The following is a 13,127-nucleotide window of genomic DNA, read 5'->3' as shown; positions in this document are numbered from 1 at the left end:
CTGCTGGTGGAAATGTAAATTAGTTCAACCATTGTGGAAAGCAGTATGGAGGTACATCAAAATGCTCAAAACAGACTTACCATTTGACCCAGGAATTCCACTCCTAGGAATTTATCCTAAGAACACAGCAATCAAGTTTGAGAAAGACAGATGCACCCCTATGTTTATCGCAACACTATTTACAATAGCCAAGAATTGGAAGCAACCTAAATGTCCATCAGTAGATGAATTGATAAAGAAGATGTGGCACATATACACAATGGAATACTACTCAGCCATAAGAAGAGGGCAAATCCTACCGTTTGCAGCAACATGGATGGAGCTGGAGGGTATTATGCTCAGTGAAATAAGACAAGCGGAGAAAGAGAAATACCAAATGATTTCACTCATCTGTGGAGTATAAGAACAAAGGAAAAACTGAAGGAACAAAACAGCAGCGGAATCACAGAACCCAAGAATTGACCAACAGTTACCAAAGGGAAAGGGACTGGGGAGGATGGGTGGGAAGGGAGGGATAAGGGGGGGGGGAGAAGAAGGAGGGTATTAAGATTAGAATGCATAATGGGGGGTGGGAAAAAGGGGAGGGCTGTACAACACAGAGAAGACAAGTAGTGATTCTACAACATTTTGCTATGCTGATGGGCAGTGACTGTAAAGGGGTTTATAGGGGTGACCTGGTAAAGGGGAGAGCCTAGTAAACATAATTTTCTTCATGTAAGTGTGGATTAATGATAACAAAATAAAAGAAAGAAATAAAAGGGGGATTACTCCCTGATAGGATAAAACTAACTGTAAATCAACGATTAATGCATCTTTTAAATATCCTTGATTTTGATCATTTAAAGGGTGTCAGATGATCGGCTATGGAGGTACATTTTTCTGATAATATTCCGTTCTCTTAAAAAAAAGCAGTTCCTGTGTGGTGACCTCCAATAAGTTCTACACAATGGTATAAAGGGCATATCAAAGTGTGGGCAAAGGGTCTGTTTGTGTTTATACAGAGGATCAAAGCCTAATTTGGCTACCCAGAAAATGAACTAAGGTACTATATGAAGAAGAACTTCCAACATTACCACTCTCTGGAAGATGCAAAGCAGAAGATGGTCAACAAAAAACCTCAACAACGATCCAGGCGCTGCTACAGCTATAGCTGCATTCATCCCACCGGTTCCTGGACTTGCCATGGGAATGAAAAAGGAGATATCTAAGCTGGCCTGTGCATACAGTAAAACAACAAATTTGGCTGGATCTATACTGTTGGAACTCAACCAAGAATTAGGAGAAGTGCAAGTTGTAGCGCTTCAAAATCTTACAACTACAGACTATCTACTGTTAAAAGAACATATGGGATGTGAACAGTTCCCAAGAATGGATTGTTTTAATTTGTCTGATTTCTCTCAGACTGTTCAAGTACAGTTGGACAATATCCATCATATCATAGATAAGTTTTCACAAATGCCTAAGGTTCCTAACTGGTTTTCTTGGTTTCACTGGAGATGGCTGGTAATTATAGATCTGCTTTGGTTATGTAACTGTATTCCTATTATGTTAATGAGTGTGCACAATTTAATTAGTAGTTTAAAACCTATACATACTTAAGTTACTCTACAAGAAGATATGTCAAAGAAATAATCAATCTTCCCATGTTTTCTTCCGCCTGCTACTTCTATAGCTTTTCTTCTTCATTCCTAATTACAACCCTTAAATAGAATTCGTGCCTCATATCGAATTTACAGAGTATCATAATTCCTTCAAGTGGTAAAGATACCTCAAGACAAATGCTGGGCATAGAAGCCACAGGGCATAAATCTGCAAAGAAGTAAAAAGCTAACCTTTCCAAACAATATGGCTTCTCTCTCACTTACCAACTTTACATTTCCCTGTATGGCCCCGGAAGATGACTGGTTAGCCAGATATAGGTAAGATTCCTCAAGAGAGGAACAAACTAAGACAGGCACAGTTGCAGGGGGGCCATCAGGTGAGAAATTGGGGATCAACAGAGGTGAGGCTTATAACCTCACCCCCCTGTTTTGAGAGAAATCTTCTGCATCCATGGATGTTTTATTGCCCTTGTCTAGCTCGGATTAACACTTAGTTTACAGGCACACACCTGATCATCTACATTTACTCTCTTACACTAAACTGTGTTTTCTACCTTGATCTTGCATCTTTCTACCACTTCAGCATTTTATTAAAAAATAATAATAATGATAATAATAATAATAAAGGGAGAAATGTGGGATCCACATGTAAATCAAGTATAAAAATAAAATGAATATTCATATTTGACCTGATTGTTTATAGTTCATAATGCGTGATCAAAACCGAAAGTTTCTGTGATGACTGCCCTTGTACTGGTCACGATGTAAGAACTTATTCACTATGCAAGAGTTTGTTCACCATGTAAGAACTTGTTTGTTATGCTTCAGAAGATTGGAGACTGACAAGAATTAGGCTTGGGGTGGATTAATGATTGTGCATTGAGCATTGAGTCCCCTATACAGAATTTTATTGTTGTTAACAACCATTTAATCAATAAATATAAGAGATGCCCTCTCAAAAAAAAAAAAAAGAAGAAGTGTCACAAGTCAGGCTTTAAACCAGTTATTTACAGTCTCCCATGTCAATAACAAATACCTCTATCCCACATTATACCTTATTTAAAAGATCTTTTTATGTGGCTGAAAACACAGGAAACATTAAGAAATTGATAAAATCATTATAACCTGTACTTATTTTAGCTTTAAGATAGGTGGTAGAATATAATGAAGATTATAACTTCTTGAGTCATTCACTGAACCTAAATACTCAACTACCACTTTTTAACAGCTTTATTGAGATACTTTCGACATGCAAAAATTATATATACTTAAGGTATGCAACTTGATTTTTGATATATTAATGATGTGGTAACATCACCACCATTAAACTAATTAGCATATCCTCTGTCTCTGCAGAGTTATCATGGTGTGTGTGTGTTCAATTAGAAGACTGAATTTAAGATCTATTTTTTTGCAGTTTTCAGGTATACCATATGGTATTGTTAACTATAGTCACCATTCTGTATACTAGATCTCTAGAACTTGTTCATTCTATATAACTAAAACCTGTATCCGTTGACCAATATCTCACCATTCCCCATAATCCCTGGCCCCAGGTAACCACTACTAGAGTCTCTGCTTAAGTGAACTGGACTAAGTGATTTCCACATATCAGTTAGCTCATGCAGTATACCTCCTTCTGTGCCTTGTTTATTTCAATTAACATAATGTCCTACAGCTTAATCCATGCTGTTGTTGCAAATGGAAGATTTTTCTCTTTTTTAAGTCTTGGTAACAGATATATTACATTTTGCGTATTGCTTTATCAGTCAAAGTTGATAAGATTGCATCCATGCTTTGGCCATTGTGAATAATGCTGCAGTGAACATCGGAATGCAGATATTCCTCCAAGTCCATGATTTCAGTTTCTTTATATAGATAGTGTGCAGTAGGATTTATGAATGGTAGTTCTATTTTAAACTTTTTGAAGAACTTCCACATTCTTTTCTGTAATGGTCGTAACAATTTACATTCCCACCAGGAGTGTACATGTGTTCCCTTCACTCCACATTCTCACCAATATGTGTTACCATGAGTCTTTTTAATAACAGCCATCCTGACATGTGTGAACTGCTATTTTTAATCCAGGTTAGAAGAGATATAATTAAACTATACCCTTGTATGAGTTCAAAATGTATAACTTGTTGTTTTGATACACATAAATATTACAAAATGATTACCTCCATAGCATTACTTAACACCTCTATGACAACACATGATTACCATCCCGTTTCTTTGGTGAGAAAACCTAAGGTCTGCTCTCTTAACAACTTACAAATATATAATAAAGTATTATTGACAGTATTTCACGTCTATAAATACAGTATAATTATCATATTGTACATTAGATACACAGAGTTTATTTGTTTTAAAACTGGAAGTTTACCCTTTGACCAGAATCTTCCCTATGTCCACTATTCCCCAGCCAATGGTAACTACCATTGTGCTCTCTAATTTATATTAGTTTGTCTATTTTAGATACTACATTTAAGTGATATGCAGTATGTATTTTTCTCTGCCTGACATTTATCTTAACATAATGCCCTCAAGTTAAAAGCATGATGTCACAGATGGTAGGATTTCTTAATTCATATGGCTTCATAATATTCCATTATATGTATATGTCTCTGTCTTGCATATATACACAAAAAACACACACTGTATTTCAATATATAGTATATGCATGTGTTTTGTCTCCCATATGGAAGATCAGTTAGCTACATACATCACATGTATGTGGATGTATTTGTGGATTCCCTCTTCTGCTCCACTGGTATATACCTGTTTTTGTTATGCCAATACCTTATTATTTTGATTACTATAGCTTTGTAATAGAATTTGAGATTAACAATTGGAATGCCTCAGCTTTGTTCTTGCTTAAGAGGCTTTGGCTGTTAGAGGTCTTTTGTGGCTTCAGATGAATTTTCTTTTCTATTTCTTAAAAAACATCAGTGGGATTTTACAGAGATGGAATTGAATCTGTAGATCACTTCAAGTACTAAGATATTTTAATAATATTAACTCTTCTAATATATGAACAGAGGATGTCTTTCCATTTATGTGTGTCTTTTGTAATATTCTTCATCAATGTTTTATAATTTTCAGTGTACAAGGTTTCAAAAACTTCGCTTAGGCTAATTTTAAGTAATTATTCTTTTATTGCTAATGTGAATGAGATGGTGTTTTCATTTTGAATACTTCATTGTCAATGTATAGTAACACCACTGAATTTTATGCATTGATTGTTTTGTCTGTCAACTGATTTCCTTTGTTCTAACATTGGTGTGTTTGTGTATTTGTTTTTCCACATATGTGATCATGTCATGTGGAAACAGATCATTTTACTTGTGCCCTTCTGAATTGGTTGTCTATTTATTTATTTATTTATTTATTTATTTATTTATTTATTTATTTATTTATTTATTATTGCCTACTGCTCCAGCTAGAACTTCCAGTATTATGTTGAATAGAGGTGGTAAGAGTAGCATCTTTGTCCTATACTGGGTCCTAGAAGAAACTGTCAGTTTTTTCACCATTGTGTATGATGTTAGCTGTGCAGTTTTCATGCATGACCTTACTTTGTGGAGTTCCACATCTACTATTTTGTTGCATGTTTGTCATGAAATGGTGTTGTATTTTTGCAAAAGTTTTCTCTGAATTTATTGAGTTGTTAATGTGGTTCTCATCTTTCATTCTGTAATTGTGTAGCATGATGTTTATTGATTTTTTGCACACTGAACCATCCCTGCAACTCAGGTACAAATCTCAAATGGTTGTGATGAATGATCATTTTAATGTGCTGCTGATTTCAGTGTAAGAATGTTTTGTTAGGATTTTTGCATTGGTGCTTATCAGGAAAATTGCTGTATAGTTTTCTATTATTGCCTTGGGTTTTAGAATCAAGGTATGTTGGTCTCAAAAAAATGTTTGGATTTGTTCCCTCTTCTTCTTTTCAGAAGAGCTTAAGGAGAGTTGGTATTAGTAATTATTTAAATATCTGGTAGAACTCACCCATCTGGTCTTGGACCTGTATTTGTTGGAAAATTTTTGTTTAAATTCAGTCTTCTTTTTTGTTATTGGTTTATTCTGACATTCTATTTCAATTTTGTTATTCTATTCCTTTCTTTCTGTTTTCCTTTGTTGTTGAATTTTTGCAGTGATATTATTTGATTCCTGTAGAGTTTTCTCTTTTTTGTCATCTATAGTTGGTTTTAATGTGTGGTTACTTTGAGATTTGCCTAAAGCAGCTTTTGGTATAATAGTCTGTTTTACTCCTACCATCTTAACATCAGTCATATCTACACTTCTACTTCTCCCAATAAACACTTCATGTTTTTTTTTGTCACACTTTATATCTATTTATAGCATGTCTCCATTAAACAGCTCTTGTAGTTATACTTCTTAAAACATTTGTCTATTAATGTTTACATTAAAACTAAAATGTATATACTACCATTAAAGTAGTACAATATTGTGTATTTGTCTTTATATATAATTATATAAACTAAGTTTTATATTTTCACATGCATTCATGCTGTTGTTTATTGTCCTATTGTCCTTTCCTTTCAGCTTGAAGAGTATGCTTTAGCATTAGTTCTAAAGCAGTTATGGTGGGGATGATTCATCTCAGCTTTTCTTGCATGAGAATGTCTTTATAGCTTCTTCATTTTAAAAAGACGCATTTTTATGAGTATTGAGTATTTGGCTAGAATTATTTTCATTCAGCATTTTGAATATGTGGTTGCACAAATTCCGTTTTGCAAGGTTTCTATTGAAAAACACAGGGAGGAGCACCTTAGGGCTCCGGTTGGGTGCAGAGTTTTTTCCAGGTGACTAATGTCCATTTTTATGAATGATGCTCTTTTTTATTTTTCTCTTTAGCACCCTATTCACCATTCAACAAAAAGTTAAGTTTATCATATATAAGATGTTTCTGACACAAAGGAAGGAAAACTTTAGGGAATAATACATTCCAGGATTTCAAAAACTTACATCATTATTTCTTAAGATATTCCACCTGGAATGCAGACAAGAACATATTTTCTCAGTGTTCTGTGAAGTGGCCAGTATCAAAAAAGGATGGTCAGACTTTACACTGATTCAGAGAATCTTCTAACAGGTAAGTAGCAGATCATCTCCAGCTTTTTACCCAGAGAAGCATCAACTTAAAAAAAACAAACATAATTTTCTAATGTATTTTCAAATCTATTTTGACTACACTCTTCCCCAACACTCTGAGAAAGGAATAGAAGTGGGAGATAAAAAAATAACTCAAGGTTTTCAAGATTTACTGTTAATATAGGAACGAATTTGAAGATATGTGCTGGCAAAAATTATGCCTTTAAATCAATGTCTTTTAAGAGCACCGAGTATATGAAAAACCAACATTAGAAGTAGGGATAAAGGAGGCATTAAGGCTTATTGTGGTTTCTAGAAATGGCAATGTGTAGACAAGTTCACAAATGATTTTGAAGCAAGGTAGCATGATAAGAAAAGTCCTCATTAAGAGTTATGTGTACTAGAAAGGTAGAAAAGTTTGTGCTTGTTTATAAATTATGCAGATTTAATGGAGGAAGTGAACTTCAGACTTCTGGAGAATTCCAGATTTTCCATCTCCAGGAGAAAGCTTTGAATATAATTTCTGTATCAGGCTATATAATTATTGCCTCCTGTGTCTTCTCAAATGGTAATGTAAGAATATAATCTGAAATTGACACCCTTCTGAGATTTAATTTGAAATCAGAATAAATACTTCTCAGAGAAAGCTCAGACGAAAGATGACAATGGGGATCTTAAATCCTGAAAGATGACATGACATATATGTGATAGAGAGCTCCTGAAAATATTTTGGGTAAAAATATTCCCTTTTCATTAATATTTGTCCCTGCCCAATGTTTTTACATACTTGATCTTATCCACCCTGTCCCTCCACAAATCTTGTGATTTTAATATAGGTTTTGGAAATATTAATTCGATGTGATTTGGGGAAACCAGATAAAAGTAAAGGGTATTGAGTTTTATGATGACTTTTTTGATCTCAGGCTAAACTGTTTTCCAGGGCATGTCCTGAAGAGATAAGCAGAGATCATATGATTCCATTACCCTGAGTAAGGACTTCAAGGAGACTAAGTCAATTACTGTTTAATTTTGGATTTTGAGGGATGATGAATCTTGGCATGAACTGTTAACATTCCCACACTTAATGATACATTCTGCATAAAAATATAGTGAAAATATGAATTCTCCCAAAGATAGAAGTCTAGTATAACTCAACCAGGAGGGAAGGGCAGTTTAAGAGGTAGTAACTAAGGAAAGCAGTTTCCCACCATAGTATCTTCCATAAAACATAGAAACATGGAAGGAGCACCTACACTATGTATCTCCCTCATCTATTTACCTTCTCCTACCTGCTTTTCCTTCAGTACTTCTTTGTTACCCACCCACCTCAAGCAACAGATTTTATCATATCATTGATTTAACAAATTAGTCTGTCTAAAGTTGTCTTATCTTGTCTGAATAGTTGAGCTGAGTACAGCAGTTTTTGGAAGATGTGCTATATGACTGGTGCTCCTTTGTCTTCAGATTGTTGTAACTCATTTTGTTGTCAGATTCCACTGAGACCTTCGTGCAAGGTGTTAGCACTTTTCTCGAAAAAAACGGAAATGTGGTCCTAGACCACATCCATAAAAAAATAAATCAATATTAGAGGAATATGGAAAATGCTGTTTTTTGCACATCTACTGGCCTACATTCATGAGAAAAGTGCTTTAAGATTATCATTATTTCGGGTGTTGATTTTCAATGCCAATGTGGTGTTGCTGTTCTGGTACTTCCTGTACAGAATTATTACAACTCTTAAAAAGCTAATAAAATTTGTCTTGATTTTATATTACAAGGATGTCTTATTATGAGAATGTCTGCCTCTGTATCATACACAATAAACAGAAGGCTTCAGTAGTTCATGCTGTTAAGGTCATTTATAATAGGTATAGTAGAACAATTAGATAAATATGATCACATCTTAAGTGGTAATGAAGAATATTCAACTTAGAATCTCTACTGATCACCTCCAAAGTACAAGGCATTGAGGTGCAACTGTGGAAAATAAAATTATGGGACTAGAACTTTCCAGTATTCTAATTCCAGGAAATGATTGAAATGAAAAATATTTTTGTGTTATGAGAATGCTGTCTTGATATTAATTCAAAACAATAAAGGCCTAAGGGAGCAGGAGAATGGATTTTCCTTCTCACAGGCCATCACTGAAGGTCATGCAGGGGAGTTTCTCAGCAGTTGGGTCCTAAAGTTCACAGGAAGGGAAAGCAGCAGGAACAGGAGGCATTTCAGGAAAACAGGAGCAGCTCAGAAGAGTTTGGATGCCCTACGCCTACTTGTTTATGTTAATACTTGGCAACTACATTATGTCCACTACAGAGCTCCCATCTGGCTTATTTGCTAATGTCTGTAAGCTCCCAGTGTATTCAAATATACCTTGTTTATACACAGGCTTCAATAAATATTTATTGATTTGATTGTATTCTCCTTTTTCCAGAACATGTCATATTATAGACTCAAATGTAGATTTAAAATCCTTTTGTTTAATAGAAAAAGAATTCCTGAAGTGGACTTGAGGCCAGGGAGACTACTTTTCAGAGAAATTAATAAATATATAGCTAAAATAGTCTGGATTATTTTGGACATGAATAGATAGAAATGAACTTTATAACTACAAACTGTGGTGTAAGCCTTTAATATCATCATGAAACTATTTATTGAATATTTGATGAGAATTCAAAATAATTAATGTTAACTAAATTATATTCATTTATTACCCTTAATTTATTTTAACTACATATGTCCAGAGGTGAAAGAGATAACTTTGTCCTATAAGTGGACAAGCTAATAGAATTGGTTACATCCAAACCAAAACTACTCTCAGGAGGTAGTCAAAATTACAGACTCACAGGGTGATAGAGACTCTCCAATCCTCTTGCTCCAGCGCCTACCATATTTTCAAGTTCAAATAGTTTATGCTACAACATTCATTTAAATGAATAAAGGAGAGAATAAGCTCATTCTAATGATTAGGATACCAAAACTCACTCTTTTTACCATTTTATATCTTTGTCCAAGATCAAAAAGTCCAAAAAGACTTTTTTATCTTCGGCACTAAAATGTGAATACTTTCATCAGACATTTTCCTAGGAGTTGTTTTTTATGTGAAGGAAGACAAGAGACATTTCAACTCTGTTGAAGAGATGAAAATTTACTAAGGGAAAGAAAATATATACAAGGATAATTTTGTGTCTTTGGAATCTATCATAAGCTGAATTTTGGTCAACTCACAACTTGTAAGACAACATATTTGAGGCATGGGTGAGACTGAGAAGGAAGACAATAGGATAAGTGAGTATTTCAGATTATGTTTAAATGCATCACACTTCAGTTTGTTTTTACTTGCATGCAGTGTCTCTTAACATCAACTTGGCAAGAAATATCTAGAGAAAAGGTTTTGTTCTTGGAAATGAGGGTCATGATAATATCCCTTTTCAAATTTTAAAAAAGACATTTTCATTGAAAGAAGTGATATTTCAAAATTCCATAGACTGTTCTAAGACAGAAAAAAATTAATCAAGAAGTCACTTACTGATACCTACTTTGCCTTTTTCTAAAACCACATCTCACTCGCGTTTCTGCTTCTCTGTTCTGTTCCTTGAATGTGTGGTTTGGATAGCTCCATCATGACCTGCTCCTACACAATCTGCTTTGTGAAACACTGACTCAACCACTCTGAATCTAAATGCTTAAACTAAAAATTTGACTTGTGAAAATTTAAACTATTAGCTTATATCTCCTTTGTAATTTTGAAAGGTAATTACAGAAATTCTGATTCTCTGCATGTGGTTTTCAGAGATTAAAGAAAGACAAATAGAAGTGGGGATATTTGAGATACTAACGACCATCAAAGAGCTGATCTCTGTCCATTAGTATTTTTTAAGAACAAAGATCTCAGTCATGCTTGAAGGTTTCAGCAGATTATTTAAAGGCTCCATGTTTCCTGTTCCTCCTTTCAAGCTGGAATATTAGGGAAAGAAGTAAGTGATTAAGATACCAAGACTCACTCTTCTTACCATTTTAGATCTTTGTCCAAGATCACAAAGTCCAAAAAGACATTTTTATCTTTGGCACTAAAATGTAAATATGTTCATCAGACATTTTCCCAGGAGTTGTTTTTTTATGTGAAGGAAGACAAGAGACATTTCAACTCTTTTGAAGAGATGAAAATTTATTAAGGGAAAGAAAATATATGTAAGGGTAGTTTTTTGAAGAAGTAACCACACTCCTTACTTCTAAATAATACACACTTGAGTAAATATTTAATGATACATAATATATAAATGAATGTACAAAGAATGCATATTTTTCCTTTTTGGAGTGGTGCATGAGTTTATTATTCATGAACCTACCAGAACAGTCAGGTATTACTAAATGCCAAGTGGTATACCATGCATAAATGTACCAAGATTTATTAAAATGAGAATACTGAAGGAAATTATAAAATGGGATATCTCTGAATTTTATATTTGCTAAATTGACAAAATTATCAGAATTTAAAAGCTAATGAGGGGTTGTATTTAAAAAGTGCTGTAAGAAATTATTACATTAACAAACTTATTTGAGACTCATAGCACCCAAAGAATTGGTCATTAAAAATTGTGGAACAGAGTATTTACTGAAATGACAATAAGAAATCACAGGTAGAAAGTACCTGATAAAGAATACTTGATTTTCCTTAAAATATTTCATAATAACTGATTGCATACTACAGTTTAATTTCTTTATTTTTGCAGGTTATTCAATCCACACACATCCCTTCTCTTCATTCATGAAATCATGCAGCTGAACAACAATGTGACTGAGTTTATTCTGCTTGGGTTGACCCAGGATCCTGTTAGGAAGAAAATAGTGTTTGTCACTTTCTTGCTTTTCTATTGGGGAATATTAGTAGGTAACTTGCTGATTATTACTACCATCAAGACCAGCCGGGCACTTGGGAGTCTAATGTACTTCTTCCTTTTCTACCTATCATTATCTGATACCTGCTTCTCTACCTCCATTGCCCCCAGAATGATTGTGGATGCCCTTTTGAAGAAGACCACTATCTCTTTCAATAAGTGCATGATACAAGTCTTTTCTTTGCATTACTTTGGCAGCCTGGAGATCTTCATCCTGATCCTCATGGCCGCTGACCGCTATGTGGCCATCTGTAAGCCCCTGCACTATGTGACCATCATGAGTCGGAGGGTCTGCAGTGTGTTGGTGGCTGTGGCCTGGGTTGGGTCTTTTGTGCATTCTTCAGCACAGATTTTTCTGGCCTTGAGTTTACCTTTCTGTGGTCCCAATGTGATTGATCACTATTTCTGTGACTTTCAGCCCTTGTTGAAACTTGCCTGTACAGACACCTACATGGTCAATCTCCTTTTGGTGTCCAACAGTGGGGCCATCTGTACAGTGATTTTTGTCATGTTGATGTCTTCCTATGTTATCATCTTGCATTCTCTGAGGAACCACAGTGCTGAAGGGAGGAGAAAAGCCCTCTCCACCTGCATCTCCCACATCACTGTGGTCATCTTGTTCTTTGGTCCTTGCATATTTATATACACACGCCCTCCAACCACCTTCCCCATAGACAAGACAATAGCTGTGTTTTATACAATTGGAACACCCTTGCTCAACCCTCTGATTTATACACTGAGGAATGCAGAAAAATGCCATGAGGAAATTATGGAGGAAAACGTTGATCTCAGATGATGAAAGGTAAATAGAAGTTCACATTTTTTCTTCATGATTTGTGTTGACCTATATGTCCATAGAGAATATGACCTTCTTATTGTAGAGTTATTGAAATCCTAACTTGGAATATGAGAGTTAGTTCCTACAGGAAAATAAGGAATGTGAATGCTCCTACTGGTTAGTGTTGAGTCAAATTTATGTAGAAGAAGAGACACGGTGTTGTATAAAAAGGTATATATTGTCCATTGCCTAGATATGCACCTGTGTTTCTGTCTCTCTTGCCTGCCTAGTATCACTGTGGTATGACTGAATGTTTTCCCTGCTTTTCATCATCAGGTTGTCTGGTGCTTTGTGCATCTGTATTACAGCTTTCATATTTATAGTCTGGCTAGTTTTACCTCTTTCAAAGTGTTCATTTATTAAACACTTCTGTCTCCTCATTTTTGATCATGGCCTTTCAACTTAATTGTTCTTCCTGAGGCAACAGAAAGTGTCAGGTTCAAATAATTGTAGAAGGTCATGCAATAAAGCATGATATTAAATCTAGTAGTTTCCTTCCTAATTCTTGAGGGCTCATTCCAAATTCTTACTGTTATTTTTTTAAGCTCTTCTAGAACAGTGACATAACAGAAATTTCACTCTTCTCAGGTAGGTCTCTGATCTAAGAAAATTTCATTATTGTGTTTGCACTCAGAATATTCTTTTGGTAAAATCTACTTTATCCTCCTATGT

The 13,127-nt window shown here is 34.7% G+C and overlaps 1 protein-coding gene across 1 annotated transcript; it reads left to right on the top strand.

Moving 5' to 3' along the window:
- The first annotated feature begins 11,495 nt into the window (after nt 1–11,495).
- Nucleotides 11,496–12,413, top strand: LOC118972020 (olfactory receptor 4C11-like). The gene has a single exon (XM_037016480.2). It carries the CDS (start codon nt 11,496–11,498, stop codon nt 12,411–12,413), a length of 918 nt encoding a protein of 305 aa, XP_036872375.2.
- Nucleotides 12,414–13,127: the final 714 nt, after the last annotated feature.

This window comes from Manis javanica, chromosome 18, assembly GCF_040802235.1.
Source record: "Manis javanica isolate MJ-LG chromosome 18, MJ_LKY, whole genome shotgun sequence".
Taxonomy (NCBI): Eukaryota; Metazoa; Chordata; class Mammalia; order Pholidota; family Manidae; genus Manis; species Manis javanica.
This window is presented reverse-complemented; position numbering and strand designations above follow the sequence as displayed.